This window comes from Stenella coeruleoalba, assembly GCF_951394435.1.
Source record: "Stenella coeruleoalba genome assembly, chromosome: 1".
In the NCBI taxonomy this organism is placed as follows: Eukaryota; Metazoa; Chordata; class Mammalia; order Artiodactyla; family Delphinidae; genus Stenella; species Stenella coeruleoalba.
The window spans coordinates 124,032,342-124,048,883 of NC_137169.1; the positions used below are offsets into that span (position 1 = coordinate 124,032,342).

At 38.2% G+C, this 16,542-nt stretch overlaps 1 protein-coding gene across 1 annotated transcript in view; it reads left to right on the forward strand.

The window, feature by feature from the left end:
• The window catches only part of KDM5B (lysine demethylase 5B), a 78,971-nt gene that overhangs the window by 17,131 nt on the left and 45,298 nt on the right, over nt 1–16,542 (forward strand). Inside the window, exons 2-4 of the mRNA XM_079933806.1 lie at nt 7,608–7,685; nt 9,038–9,160; nt 9,815–9,985. Coding sequence (XP_079789932.1) covers nt 7,608–7,685; nt 9,038–9,160; nt 9,815–9,985 — 372 coding nt within the window. The remainder of the gene's footprint in view (nt 1–7,607; nt 7,686–9,037; nt 9,161–9,814; nt 9,986–16,542) is intronic.

Sequence of the window (16,542 nt, forward strand, 5' to 3'; positions counted from 1 at the left end):
TTCCATTGCCACCCTAGCAGCTCCTCTCTTGGCAGATCCATGCCTCTACCCTTGGATTAATAAACCTAAGACAATCTTATAGGAAGCTCTCTCTTTTTTTTTTTTTTTTTTTTTTTTTGCGGTACAATGGCCTCTCACTGTTGGGGCCCCTCCCGTTGCGGAGCACAGGCTCCAGACGTGCAGGCTCAGCAGCCATGGCTCACGGGCCTAGCCGCTCCGCGGCATGTGGGATCTTCCCGGACCGGGGCACGATCCCGTGTCCCCTGCATCGGCAGGTGGACTCTCAACCACTGCGCCACTAGGGAAGCCCTCTTTTTTCTTCCTTTTTTTTTTTGGCCACACCACGCGGCATGTGGGATCTTATTTCCCCGACCAGGGATTGAACCTGGGCGTAGAGTCCTAACCACTGGACTGCCAGGGAATCCCCTAGGAAGCTCTTTAAGCATGGAAATATGACAGTACATTCTCTGACTTTAAAAAGCAAGATGCATGTATCTCAATGCTGGAAAAAGAGTACAGCAAAAAAATAGATTAATGGACCTTGAGTAGTATATATTAATGAATTCTATCTTATACAGATTTATAATGAAGATTAGAGAATCAAAACCACTGTGTTAAACATAACCAATCAAAAACAAAAACAAGGTTGCAGTAGGTTTCCTGGAAACTACAAAGCTTTGCAACATGAACATTCCCTAATCATTGTCTTTTTTTTTTTTTTACCATTTACTTTGTAAATGCCAGGCACCTGTCTAAAGGCTTTGCCCCTATTATTTTATTTAAGCCTCCTGGTTTCCCCTTTTTACATGTACGTAAGGCACAGGAAGATGAACCTAGTTCAGACCCACACAGTAGAGTCAGGATTTGAACCCAGGCAATGTGACTGAGAGCCTACCCTCTTTAACATCTGTTCTACTGTACAGGAGGTGGTAAAGGGCACCACTGTGCCTTAAAACTCAGCACTGAAGAAATGACAGATGAGGATGATACAGGGGAGCCCTTTTTTGTTTTTGCTTTTAATTTTATATGTTTATTCTGATTTTATTGAGTTAAATGTATAAAATAGCAATGTGTACACAGAGGGATTTAATACATAATATATATAATTATCTTTAAAAAGTCAGGATGCAAGTTAAAACAAAAAGTTATTTTCTCTCCCAAATATACTGTTATTTCTTTTTTAAAAAATGTTGCTTTTGGGCTTCCCTGGTGGCACAGTGGTTGAGAATCTGCCTGCCAATGCAGGGGACACGGGTTCGAGCCCTGGTCTGGGACGATCCCATATGCCGCGGAGCAACTGGGCCTGTGAGCCACAACTACTGAGCCTGTGCATCTGGAGCCTGTGCTCCGCAACAAGAGAGGCCGTGACAGTGAGAGGCCCGCGCACTGTGATGAAGAATGGCCCCCGCTCGCCGCAACTAGAGAAAGCCCGCACGCAGCAACGAAGACCCAACACAACCAAAAATAAATAAATAAATAAATTTAATTAAAAAAATGTTGCTTTCTTCTTTTTTTAAAGGGAACTTTATTATATATTTATTTATTTTTGGCTACATTGGGTCTTTGTTGCTGTGCGCGGGCTTTCTTCAGTTGCGGTGAGCGGGGGCTACTCTTCCTTGCGGTGCGCGGGCTTCTCATTGCGGTGGCTTCTCATTGCAGAGCATAGGCTCTAGGCGCGTGGGCTTCAGTAGTTGTGCAGGCTTTGGTAGTTGTGGCATGCAGGCTCGCAGGCTCTTGAGCACAGGCTCAGTAGTTGTGGTGCACGGGCTTAGTTGCTCCCCGGCATGTGGGATCTTCCCGGACCAGGGCTTGAACCCTTGTCCCCTGCATTGGCAGGCTGATTCTTAACCACTGCGCTGCCAGGGAAGCTCTCTTCTTTTTTAAAGGTTATACTCCATTTATAGTTATTGTAAAATGTTTGCTTTATTTAGGGGAACTCTTTAACCTGTGTTGAAATTGCTATGATGAAAAGTGCTGGTTGGCCACTAGATGCTAACTAGAGTTAGGCTGAAAGGATGGGGTCCTTAAAGGTAAACTTCAGAGGTCAGTTGCTCCTTGAAAGTTGAGGTTGCATTCACTTCTTGTTAGAGGAAAATTACATTTCAGTGGTCAGAACTTAATGTCATGTAATACTTGTTATTTTTGCTTTATAATAAAACAAACTTTACATTTGTAATTTCAGTTCTTACCATAGTCCTGAAAGTAGCTATTGTTCGTACTTTACAGATGGAAAAGTTGAGATTCCTGAAGTGGTGGTAAGAGAAACGAATCGCAGATTCTGGTCTTATGACTTTCAGTGCGTTGCTCTTTTTTTTTTGGTCCTATACTAATCGCCTGCTTACCTTCTGAGGAACAAGTGTCTTATCCATTATTAATATGCTTGGTTAAGTAAAAAGAGAAGGGATTGAAAGAAAGTGGGTTGGGGTAGTGAGATAAGAACCTGAAGGTGCAAAATTTTTAAAGGAAAGCCGGACATATTCTCAGGACCTTTGTTTGGTTACAGACCCCTTTGAGACCCTGGTGAAAGCTGTGAGCCTTCCCAGAAAAATCCACATACACTCAGTTCTGTTTACAATTTAAATGCCTAGGCTTTAGGGTATAAAAGTGTGGTTCCATAGTCTAAAAAGGAAATCCTCAAAATAAAGTGTTTTTACTAGTGGCTCACTGAGGACCGGAGATCTTAAACAGGCTTTGAACAAATTGGTGGCTAATTAAAGCTGCTTGGGGCCAAGTCTGCCCGGAGGGAAGTAAGAAGCGGCACTAGCATTCTATTTACCTTTTTGGGAAGACTTGGAACGAGGCCTTTTGTATTGCAGAGCTTTCCTGACAGACACCGCCTTCAGTGTTGTCAGGAGCCGCATAGGTGCCTGGGGGTTCGTAAACAGTACGTCTGATCTTGTCATTTATAAGTGGGAATTTATACTGATTATGCTGTGCCGTGTACTACCTCTTCCATTTGTGCAGGTGTCTTAAGGATATCTTACTGACAGACCATTTAATTGATGAGAAAGTAGTCTTTTAAATTGTATTTCATATATGTGTTACTGAAATCTTTATTAAGGTTGATAAATCTTAGGCTCAACAGAAAGCTTTTCTAACTTGCCTTAAAATACTAAGATAAATTCTTTGTTTGGATCCTTAAAAGTTTCCCCGAAGTTCTGTGGTAATGTTGATAACACAGAAACTATAAGAACCTGTATTAACAACACTGAGTTTACCTCTGCTGGCATTGGATTAAAATCCTGTGAGTGCATTTATTCAGTGATGACTGGGTTTGATAGAATATACGCAATTAGAAAAATGCTTTGGTTCTTAATTCATGTTGTTATTTGTAAACTAACCAGAATGTGCTTTTGAGGCTGATTTTTAATTGGTTTTGTCTGCAGGGAATCAGAGAACTAACTTGTAGTGAGCTCTGTAGAGGGTATACTTTCTTGTTTTGCTGATCATTAGGTCTTAAAATGATGTCAGCCTCTAGAAAGATTAAAACAGTATTCCAGTATGTTAAGTATGTGGATGCTAACAGTGGATCATTTACAGAGTGAATTTTCATGGTGTTTTTGAAAAATCTTTAGCATTCGATGAAAGTTATTTTCATACTGGCCAATTTTATAATTTCAAACATTTCTCTCAGTTAAATGTGTGGTAACTTACTTTTGCTTGGTTAGTGCTAGGACTAAGGAAAATGTTTACCTGGTGTTTCTCAGGCCTCTCTGAGGGTTTTTAAGCGTCGATGGCCTACTTAACTGCTTTCCCAAGGAATATGTTTTTTAATGCTCAGGAAAATAATTGAGCTTTTAAATAATATAGCTGTACTTTTATTCTGAAAGGGTTAAAATAAAACCATTTTAAAGTTTTTAAAGGAAATTAAGATGAATTTTAGCAGGGAATTTACGTGGAACTCCTTGCAGTCTATTATCTTGTTTGTATGGAAATGCTGTTTTTTTTTTTTTAAAAAATTATTAATTAATTAATTAATTTTTGGCTGCATTGGGTCTTCGTTGCTGAGTGTGGGCTTTCTCTAGTTGCGGTGAGCAGGGGCTACTCTTAGTGGCGGTGTGCGGGCTTCTCACCGTGGTGGCTTCTCTTGTTGTGGAGCGTGGGCTCTAGATGTGCGGGCTTCAGGAGTTGTGGCATGCGGTCTCAGTAGTTGTGGCTTGTGGGCTCTAGCGTGCAGTCTCAGTAGTTGTGGCGCACGGGCTTAGTTGCTCCACAGCATGTGGGATCTTCCTGGACCAGGGCTCAAACGCATGTCCCCTGCATTGGCAGGCGGATTCTTAACTTGTGCGCCACCAGGGAAGCCCTGGAAATGCTATTTTTATGTTAGGAAAAAAATGATTTTATGAACCATTTTATTGGTAGAGGCTAAAAGTTTTGGTTAGATTACATGATATCCCTTTTAGATACTTAAGTGTCAAACCAAAAATTATCACGTTTCTAAATGGAGATTTTCATTATTTATTTGACTACTTAATTTGTTTTTTTGACTACTTAATTTGAGGATTATATTCCTGTTTGAAATTTTTCACTTCTTAGAGGCTTTAATATGGTCTCTTTCCTTCTCTGATGACTTTTTTTTGTTGTTACCTCTTTATTTACTTTTTTTTTTTTTTTTTTTTTTTACGGTACGTGGGCCTCTCACTGTTGTGGCCTCTCCCGTTGCGGAGCACAGGCTCCGGACGCGCAGGCTCAGCGGCCATGGCTCACGGGGCCCAGCCGCTCCGCGGCATGTGGGATCTTCACGGACCGGGGCACGAACCCGTGTCCCCTGCATCGGCAGGCGGACTCTCAACCACTGCGCCACCAGGGAAGCCCTGATGGCTTTTTTTTTTTAATTAAAAATCTTTTTATTGAAATTAGTTGATTTACAGTGTTGTGTAAATGGCTTTTTTCTGCATGTAGAAGTCATGGCCCAAAGAGGCCAGACTTTGCCAAGAATATCTTTGTTCTAATATGACAGTGAGCATTGCAAATAATATGTAATCGTTTTATTGGAGTAGAGCTTTACAGCTGACAAAGTCTCAAAACCGAATGACATTTATTCCATTTTCTCTCATTCTTTGTAACCAGAGGAGGAGACAATTTGCAGTGATCTGTGTTTAATGAAGGAATGATCTACTGACACAGTTTTAGTTTTAAACGTATTATACCCACTGTGTGAACTTCCTTAGTGACAGATACATAGTGTTTTCACTTTGATGTTTGATTTTTAGGATTTATTTTATTTGAAAATGGGTTCAGGCTAAAACAAGTATAAATTAAATAACGTACATACATACAAAGACACAGCTCACCTTAATTTATAAAACTTTAATATGTAGACTTAAGATGAGATTAATTTTTGTATCGTATTTTGGGAGTAGAAGGCATATTTGATTCATTGGAGGATATCATTATACATTACTCATAAATCTTAATCTATAAAAATTGCAGGTCATTTGGACAGTATGTTAATCATTTACTTGTATATTCTGACACATTGTCTTTGGTATATTTTTGGTCTAACCTTCAACCCAGATCAATTCATTTCAGAAAGCCTACAGCTTCTATAAAGTATTAGAGAGCAAAGCTCTGAGCAATATCAAGTCTTCCATTAGCCTGCCACAGAATATTAAGAAGTGATGGGATTTCCTTCTGCTACGTTGTATTATGTATAATTAAACACATTGCTTTCTTTATCTTTAGTTATCAAGGTAAACAAAAATCACTGTAATCATTTTGACCCAGGATGGCGTAGGTAGTATTTTTTTAAGTTTATTAGCAGTACAGTATATCTTTAACTGGCATTTAAACATTAGCCATAGTCTTTGTTGAAGAGGCTGTATGACAGCATTAGGCACTTGAAGTCCTGATCTGTCATTGACTTCTTAAACAGTATTGCCATTTTTTCTTTTCTTTTTTTTCTTCCTATTCTTTTTTGGGGTGGTAGTAAATAGCTTTGTACCAATTTGTAATCCGCTTTTTTCCTTTGAAAAACAATTGTAAAATTTACTTTTTAACATAACATTTAATCAGGCATTGCTGGTGGGCATTTTTACTTAAGTGTTTGTATCACAAAAACAAAACCTGTTTTACTTTTAAACTAAAAGCAGTGATAAACTCCAGCAGTATAAATTTGCAGTAAATAACCTCTTTCCCCCTTCCTATTACAACAGTCTTTAAAATTTACATATGTTAACACAAATTTCCATGTTTCAGTTTTTTACTCATCCACTGTTGGCTATCTTTCCATGTTTATAACATCTAGGTATTCTTTATTACTGCTGTAGAGTATTTTATTGTTATTTACAGATGTACCAACATTTGTATTAACTTGTTCTCTTACTCTAAAATAATTTATTATTTAATAGGTATTACTTAGTGTATTTAATATATTTCCGATCGTATTTAAGATGGGTAAGGAAGCAAAAGAAAAATCACCTATAATCCTACCAAAGACAAACCGCTGTTAACCATTTTGCTGTCTCTTTCCAGTGTTTTATTTTTCTATTGCACAGCCTGTTTTTCTTTCTTTCATAAAATATATATAAGGAAAATTTTCAGTGTCAATAGAGCTATATAACAGCATGAACGTTTTTGTCTTAAAAAATTATGTTGAAATATTAAAATACTGAATAATATAAAATATACCATTGTAACCATTTTAAGGGTGCATGCAATTCAGTAACATTAAATACATTCACAGTGTTGTACAACCATCACCACTGTCCGTCTCCAGAACCTTTTCATTATTCCAAACTGAAACTCTACCTATTAACACAGCATAATTTTTATGCCTTTAAACTATTCTCTTATCATGAACATTTAAGTTGTTTCCAGTTTTCTCCACTTACAGACAACAGTCCATACACATTCTCCTTCCTGTCTGTTTTCTCCTGATAGCAATTCTTCCAAGAACCTGTATCAGTAGATATGTTAAGGGTGATTCTTAAAATTGGTTTTGGATGTCAGTTTTTTTCTTTTCCCCCCACAGAAGAACTTATCCTCAACTTTATAATAAAAGTTAATGTAGGGCTTCCCTGGTGGCGCAGTGGTTGAGGGTCCACCTGCCGGTGCGGGGGACGCGGGTTCGTGTCCCGGTTCTGGAGGATCCCACGTGCCGCGGAGCGGCTGGGCCCGTGAGCCGTGGCCGCTGGGCCTGCGCGTCCAGAGCCTGTGCTCTGCAGCGGGAGGGGCCGCAGCAGTGAGAGGCCCGCGTACCACAAAAAAAAAAAAAAGTTAATGTAACTGGGTTACATATATTAAAATACAGTCTGTAGATAATTTGACATTAATATAGCTATTTTGTAGGAGGAGAGATACTTATGGAATAGAGGAGTCAAAGTCTTTTTTTGCCTGAGTTGATGATTTTTCAACGGCAGTTGAGGCTCAGTGACGTTGTTGGTTGGAGGAGTGCTAGGCGGGGTGTGTGCAGAATGTGTCATTTGGAGAAGGATTGTCATACATATTCTGCTGTTCTGGTGGAAAAAGAGTTAAGAAACTACTGCCCTGTGTTCTGACTCATTAGAGATAACATGCTTTACTTAACCAGGGTTTTAACTTTAAAACCATTTTTTAAATGTCAGAATTATAAATTTTTCTAATGAAAACCTTTGCTTCTCCACTAGGATTGGCAGCCACCATTTGCATGTGATGTTGACAAACTTCATTTTACCCCACGTATCCAGAGGCTGAATGAATTGGAGGTAATGTCTTAACTACAATGCTGGTTGCCTGTATTCCAGCGGGGGCTTCTTTGAAAGAGGCTGTGTCACAAATCTAGTGGTTTCAGTGAAGCGAAAACATGGCTAGTAACTGATAATCATGGTAAAACAAATGGCGATAAGCCTTTGCAACCAACCCAGTTTCATTAAAAACACTGATTTTTGTCAGTAATTGCCAGCCTATTAATTAATAAATGCATTTAAATCCTTCTCAATCTAGGTGACAACCAATAGAGTTTAGGTTTTGAAAGGCATGTGCTTTCAGAACCATTTAATGGAAAAGATTCTCCAGCTCTGATATTCTTCCAAAATACATGTCTTCAGTTAGATTTAATAACACACTTCACTTTTCCTAGGAGGAGTGAATAGCACAGGGGATTCTCTAGAGAAGAGGTAGTATTTCTTCTTTAGTCTGTGGGCGACTTAAGCCCTAAAGTGCTGGGTGAATAAGGCTTGGGTATTGATAGCATAGAGGTTCATTGTTTATATGAATGTTTTGCTAATCTGATTTTCATATTGAACCATGTTTTGTTTTTCTATACTAAACCAAACATTCTTAACTTAAATGGCACATATGCCCACTGGAATTCTGTGGGCATTGGCAGTAGTAGCATCTAGTGTATGTATTTTCAAGTATTTCAATGTATTTTCATGTTGAGCTTGAAAAATGGGGAGGTGGGTATTAACTTTGACGTGGTTGGGAATTTCTGAATATTGATCTCAATTTTGGTCTTGTGCAAGATAAAAGTCTTAAAACTGTCTGACTTAATTTCACAATGAGAGGAAAGAAAAATGACAAAATTTTAAAAAATGACTTGTAGGTGACATTAATAATCTGTTAAGGGAATAACATTTAAGAAAGTTTCTGGTTTTCTGTTATCTTTAAGTTATCAGGACTTTAAAGATAAGTGGTTGTGTTGTAAATCTGCTTTTAGATTTGTGTTTGAGCAAATCAGAAAATTTGTATTCTTAGAGAACAAGACTTTAAAATACCCAAACTGTAAAAGGACGAAAGGGGCATATAGAATCTTACTTATGATACTCCATAAATAAAGCACCTCTCAGGTCGCCTATTTATGTTACGAGAGGACTTACTGAGTGTGTAACTACTACTTACCTGGCACATGGTAGGGGCTGAATTAAATTTTTGTTGAGTTAACGTATAATTATTTAACCAGTTTTATTCTGTATATTTTGGGGAAGTTTCCCCTATTGAATTCATAAGTGGTATTGCACTTAAATAGTCTAAGGATGAAAATATCACATGCACAGGTAATAGACAGGAGCTTTATAATAAGCTAGGTAAAAGTAAAACTCAGTTCTTTGTCATTTAGGCTCAAACTCGTGTAAAATTAAATTTCTTGGACCAGATTGCAAAGTACTGGGAATTACAGGGAAGTACTCTGAAAATTCCACATGTGGAGAGGAAGATCTTGGACTTGTTTCAGCTTAATAAGGTAAAAGCCTAATGACCATCTTTCTCATTGAATAATTTTTCTGACAGCATGAATTTGATCTTCTTTGCCTTAAAATAAGAAACTTACTGCTTGAAATATGTAAAATAAATTCTTCATTTAGTTTTGTGATTAAATTGATCTCTGCTTGTCTGGTCTGAAAGCCTTATCTCGTGAAATATTTTGCTGCCACCTGTTTTTTGGTAATTTTTAAACTTCGTAATGGTCCTCTTAGATATTCCTGTCTGTTTTATTGTAGACAAGACAACAGAGGCTTTCAGTGTCCAAGTTGACCAACTGAAAAGGCTGAGTTATAATTCTATATCTTAAAGTTCATTTCAGTCTAAAGCCTGCATTATTTCCACCAGACATGCTGCCGTTCTTGCTACTCCTCAGTTTACTAGAACCTTTTCTTTATCAGAGATTTCATTGCTAATTTAATTCTTCCTCATGGAAAATCTTGGCTGCTTTGGGGAACTGAGAAGTAGCTTTTGGAGGGGTACAAAAAGTTTATGGAATATGCTGTTAAAAGCAGTGTTTAAAATTTCTAGTTTAAAATTAATAGTGCATATATATATATATATTTTACTTGGAAAATGTATTTTTAAAAGATGACCACAGCCAAAAACTAATTTCCTTTGCGGTTTTATTTAACAGTTAGTTGCAGAGGAAGGTGGATTTGCAGTTGTTTGCAAGGATAGAAAATGGACCAAAATTGCCACCAAGATGGGGTTTGCTCCTGGCAAAGCTGTGGGCTCCCATATCAGAGGGCATTATGAGCGAATTCTCAACCCCTACAACTTATTCCTGTCTGGAGACAGTTTGAGGGTGAGTGGGGCTAGCCTTAACCTGTTTTATTTCACTGCTTATTGGCACATGGTCTTTGGGAGGAATGAAAAAGCCTTGATTATGGGTGGAAGACTTGCTTGGAAGACTTTTGTTTTATGGATTTTTTTCCTTTAGTTCTGTTTTGAGAGCAACCATACTAAGAAGGTTTGGAGTGAATAAGGTTACAGAGGAAATATTCTTTTGTTATCAAAAACTGAAATCTGTATTAACTTTGCTATAGATGTTCCTTTCTTACAGCAGTTGGTTATTACCTACTTGTTGCGGCTTATGCTTTTGCATTCGCTTACTGTTTAAAGTGTATTCCTGGTTGTCACATGAAAACACAACATGTGAAATAACTTGCCTGCCTGCTCTCTTTTGCAAGCTGAGGTCTCTGAGGTCTCCAAGGAGATTTTCATAGAATGTTGACATTGGTAGAGAGTAGGGGACTCAGTAATGCTGGACAGCTCATGGAGCCCTCTGCTAATAGTTCGTATGTAACTGTGTTTGTTTCCTTACAAAGGTGGTATTTGCCAAATTATTCAGATAAAAACATTTGTTCTAATTAAAAGCAAAACAATATTATAAAAACTTCCCACGTATTTTAGGCCCTGGTAGAAAGCAGAATGTCATAATTGTTTACACCCTTTGAAATATTCTACACTAGAGCAGTGAGCCCTGTAATTTTAGAAATTGTTACTGTGCTATAGAGAGGGAGGAAGATCACAGCATAGTTTCCGAGGGTAAACCTGCTAATCAAAACTCTGTCTTGATACAGACATACCATCTGGAATGCTTAAATCCTATAGGTTTTCGTAGCATTGTGTTTTTCTTTTCTCTCTCCCTTGATTCCAGGTGGGCTTTCTTCTTAGCCTAGAAAATGTGACTAATACTCAGAAACTTGTTTAAAGAAATGTGCACTGTGTGAATGTTTAGTGAACCCATGGATGAAATTGTTTAAAATGTTGTATATGGAGCCTTTATGTCTCTGTTTTATAGTCAGATCTACATACAGTTGCCCACAATAGATTTTCTCCTTTGAACCTTCTTATCTCGGTGTAGAAGTTAGAAGAATAAAGGGAGAGAGAGAGTCTCTCTGCTTTATGGGTTTAGAAATAGCTCGTCTGTATACTTAGAGAGGCCCTAAGTTTCATAGTTGAAAAGTGGGTAAGCATTTATACAATCATAGTCTGAAACGAACATGTATTCAAAGATACCGTTTACAAACATTACATCTACAACACAGATAAATATCTGTTGAAGGGCCTACTGATACATGTTCACTGTGGAAAGTATAAAAACAAAGGAAAGTATGATGAAAATAAATCCCTTCTAATCCTCTCATCTGTTTTTTCTTTCAAGGCTATTTTTATGCACATATACACAATTTGGAAGTGTATTCTTTACATATACAGTATTTTTCCTGCTTAACGTGTCACTGTATATTTTTGAAGATACAGGTCTTTTGGTTTTTTTTTTTCAATTTATTTATTTTTGGCTGTGTTGGGTCTTCGTTGCTGCGTGCAGGCTTTCTCTAGTTGTGAAGAGCTGGGGCTACTCTTCGTTGAGGTACTCAGGCTTCTGGTTGCGGTGGCTTCTCTTTTGCAGAGCATGGGCTCTAGGCATTCGGGCTTCAGTAGTGGCAGCACACGGGCTCAGTAGTTGTGGCTCGCAGGCTCTAGAGGGCAGACTCAGTAGTTGTGATGCACGGGCTTAGTTGCTCCACAGCATGTGGGATCTTCCCAGACCAGGGCTCGAACCCGTGTTCCCTGCATTGGCAGGCGGATTCTTAACCATTGTACCACCAGGGAAGCCTGAAGATACAGATTTTAATGACTCTGTGTCATTCCATTTTTATACCCAGAACTTGATTTGATTTCTCCTGTTGCTGAATTCTTTTTTTCTTTTTGGAATTTTATTTTATTTTTTATACAGTAGGTTCTCATTAGTTATCTATTTTATACATATTAGTGTATATATGTCAATCCTAATCTCCCAGTTCATCCCACCACCATCACCCTATCCCGCCACTTTCCCCCCTTGGTGTCCATACGTTTGTTCTCTACATCTGTATCTCAATTTCTGCCCTGCAAACTGGTTCATCCGTACCATTTTTCTAGGTTCCACATATATGCGTTAATATATGATATTTGTTTTTCTCTTTCTGACTCACTTCACTCTGTACGACAGTCTCTAGATCCATCCACGTCTCTACAAATGACCCAATTTCACTCCTTTTTATGGCTGGGTAATACTCCATTGTATATATGTACAACATCTTCTTTATCCATTCGTCTGTCAATGGGCATTTAGTTTGCTTCCATGACCTGGCTATTGTAAATAGTGCTACAATGAACATTGGGGTGTAATGAACATAGGGGTCTTTTTGAATTATGGTTTTCTCTGGGTATATGCCCAGTAGTGGGATTGCTGGGTAGTATGGTGATTCTGTTTTTAGTTTTTTAAGGAACCTCCATACTGTTCTACATAGTGGCTGTATCAATTTACTTTCCCACAGCAGTGCAAGAGGGTTCCCTTTTCTCCACACCCTCTCCAGCATTTGTTATTTGTAGATTTTCTGATGATGCCCATTCTTAACTGGTGTGAGGTGATAACCACATTGTAATTATGATTTGCATTTCTCTAATAATTAGTGATGTTGAGCAGTTTTTATGTGCTTCTTGGCCATCTGTATGTCTTCTTTGGAGAAATGTCTATTTAGGTCCTCTGCCCATTTTTGGATTGGGTTGTTTGCTTTTTTAATATTGAGCTGCAAGAGCTGTTTATATATTTTGGAGATTAATCCTTTGTCCGTTGATTCGTTTGCAAATATTTTCTCCCATTCTGAGGGTTGTCTTTTTGTCTTGTTTGTAGTTTCCTTTGCTGTGCAAAAGCTTTTAAGTTTCATTAGGTCCCATTTGTTTCTTTTTGTTTTTATTTCCATTACTCTAGGAGGTGGATCACAAAAGATCTTGCTGTGATTTATGTCAAAGAGTGTTCCTCCTGTGTTTTCCTCTATGAGTTTTATAGTGTCTGGTCTTACATTTAGGTCTCTAATCCATTTTGAGTTTATTTTTGTGTACGGTGTTAGGGAGTGTTCTAATTTCATTCTTTTACATGTAGCTGTCCAGTTTTCCCAGCACCACTTATTGAAGAAACTGTCTTTTCTCCATTGTATATTCTTGCCTCCTTTGTCATAGATTAGTTAACCATAGGTGCATGTCTTTATCTCTGGGCTTTCTATCCTATTCCATTGATCTGTATTTCTGTTTTTATGCCAGTACCATATTGTCTTGATTACTGTAGCTTTGTAGTGTAGTCTGAAGTCAGGGAGTCTGATTCCTCCAGCTGCGTTTTTTCCCCTCAAGACTGCTTTGGCTATTCGGGGTCTTTTGTGTCTACATACAGATTTTAAGATTTTTTCTTCTAGCTGCGTAAAAACTGCCATTGGTAATTTGATAGGTATTGCATTGAATCTGTAGATTGCTTTGGGTAGTATAGTCATTTTTACAGTATCGTTTCTTCCAATCCAAGAACATGGTATATCTCTCCATCTGTTTGTGTCATCTTTTTTTTTTTTTTTTTTTTTTTGCGGTACGCAGGCCTCTCACTGTTGTGGCCTCTCCCGTTGCGGAGCACAGGCTCCGGATGCGCAGGCTCAGCGGCCATGGCTCACGGGCCCAGCCACTCCGTGGCCCGTGGGATCTTCCCGGACCGGGACACAAACCCGTGTCCCCTGCATCGGCAGGCGGACTCTCAACTACTGCGCCACCAGGGAAGCCCTGTTTGTGTCATCTTTGATTTCTTTCATCAGTGTCTTACAGTTTTCTGAATGCAGGTCTTTTACCTCCTTAGGAAGGTTTATTCCTAGGTATTTTATTCTTTTTGTTACAGTGGTAAATGGGATTGTTTCCTTAATTTCTCTTCCTGATCTTTCGTTGTTAATGTATAGGAATGCAAGAGATTTCTGTGTACTTATTTTGTATCCTGCAACTTTACCAAATTCATTGATTAGCTCTAGTAGTTTTCTGGTGGCATTTTTAGGATTCTCTATGTATAGTATCATGTCATCTGCAAACAGTGACAGTTTTACTTCTTCTTTTCCAATTTGTATTCCTTTTATTTCTTTTTCTTCTCTGATTGCCGTGGCTAGGACTTCCAAAACGATGTTGAATAATAGTGGTGAGAGTGGGCATCCTTGTCTTGTTTCTGATCTTAGAGGAAATGCTTTCAGTTTTTCACCATTGAGAATGATGTTTGCTCTGGGTTTGTCACATATGGCCTTTATTATGTTGAGGTAGGTTCCCTCTGTGCCCACTTTCTGGAGAATTTTTATCATAAATGGGTGTTGAATTTTGTCAAAAGCTTTTTCTGTATCTATTGAGATGATCATATGGTTTTTCTTCTTTAGTTGGTTAATATGGTGTATCACATTGATTGACTTGTGTATACTGAAGAATCCTTGCATCCCTGGGATAAATCCCACTTGATCATGGTGTGTGATCCTTTTATTTTTTAATTTTTTTCCCAACTTCATTCATTTATTCTTTTATTCAGTGGTTGAACAAATATTTATTAAACATATATGTATGAAGACCCTGTTAAATAGTTTAAGCACTCTGGGGTGAATAGAGGCATCAACAGATACAATTCTGTCTTTATACAAGTTACAGTCCAAAGGGATGATTGTGCAATAACCAAACCATACAAATACATAATTACCAGCTGTGAGATCTTGTACCAGTTACTCAAGCATACTAAGGTTTAATTTCCTCATCTGTAAAATGTGTCATTAATAGTGTCAACATTATAGTGTTTTGTAGGGAAATGAAATGATAAAATGCATATAAGATACAACACAGTGCCTGACATATAGGTAGTGAAAACTACCTGTAAGTTTTCAACGAACAGTCACTATAGCATTCTGCATGTGAACACTAATTGAGAGTAAAGATATGGGACAAATTTTCCTTTTCTAATTCTTGTAAGGCCACATATCACGCATCCAGAGGAGCGCTGGGGACCCTCGTGGAGCCTTGTGTGAAAGATGGTGTTCTTCAGTTCACCTGCTCTTCCTGACTTTTATTCTTTTATTTTCTGTTGTTTTTTTTTTCACACACCACACTGTATTTTATTTTTACAAGAGATATATCAACTGATACCAAGCATTGTAAATGGATGACCACAACAGGAGTAACAGTGATTGCAATTACCAAACACGAAACACACTCACACTATGTCATAATATTGACATTCAGTTCAGGAATCCTCCACTGTAACAGCTCCTTTACTTTGCTGTGAAAATTGATTTGTATATTTTTTGTCTCTGAGTCCTTGTGGGATTTTTTTTTTTATTCAAACAGAAAGTCATAAAAATTATAATCATCCTCATCAGTTCACTCAGTCCCATGTAATTAATTGTTTTTTCATATTGATCTTTTGTTAGCACTTTTATGAATTCATCAGTTTTCCGTTAGAGTTCTGAAAATGCTTATTCATTCAGTTCAGCAGTATAGTCAGTTACCAGAAACCTGTACTTGTCAGTCTCTTCCATGAATTCCTTGAAGGTGAAACCCTTTTATAGGAACATTTTTGCAAAAGCATCAGAGTACACCCAGAACTGTCTGTAAATGACAAAAGACTTAAAAATGACCACGGTTAAAGATTTGATGAAAGTTCATAATAATGCAATTGACAAGGAAATTTAGTTATTTGTGAGATGAACATTTTAAAGTAGTAACTAGAATTATGACTTATAACATTATACCAGAACATACAAGATTTTTAGAAATTTCATGTAATGTCTGAAACATTTATATTAACATATTTCCATACAAATAACCCAAAGAAAGTTTAGTATAAGTTGTTTCCTGTTTGTTTGTTTGTTTTCTTATACTGCAGGTTCTTATTAGTCATCAACTTTATACACATCAATGTATACATGTCAATCCCAATTGCCCAATTCAGCACACCACCATCCCCACCCCACTGTGGTTTTCCCCCCTTGGTGTCCATACGTTTGTTCTCTGCATCTGTGTCTCAACTTCTGCCCTGCAAACCGGTTCATCTGTACCATTTTTCTAGGTTCCACATACATGTGTTAATATATGGTATTTGTTTTTCTCTAACTGACTTACTTCACTCTGTATGACAGTCTCTAGGTCCATCCACGTCTCAACAAATGACTCAATTTCCTTTTTTTGGCTGAGTAATATTCCATTGTATATATGTACCACAACTTCTTTATCCATTCATCTGTCGATGGGCATTTAGGTTGCTTCCATGACCTGGCTATTGTAAATAGTGCTGCAGTGAACATTGGGGTGCATGTGTCTCTGTTTTTTTTTTTTCTGTATGCGGGCCTCTCACTGTTGTGGCCTCTCCCGTTGAGGAGCACAGGCTCCAGACGCGCAGGCTCAGCGGCCATGGCTCACGGGCCCAGCCGCTCTGCGGCACGTGGGATCTTCCTGGACCAGGGCACGAACCCGTATCCCCTGCGTCGGCAGGCGGACTCTCAACCAGTGCGCCACCAGGGAAGCCTGCATGTGTCTTTTTGA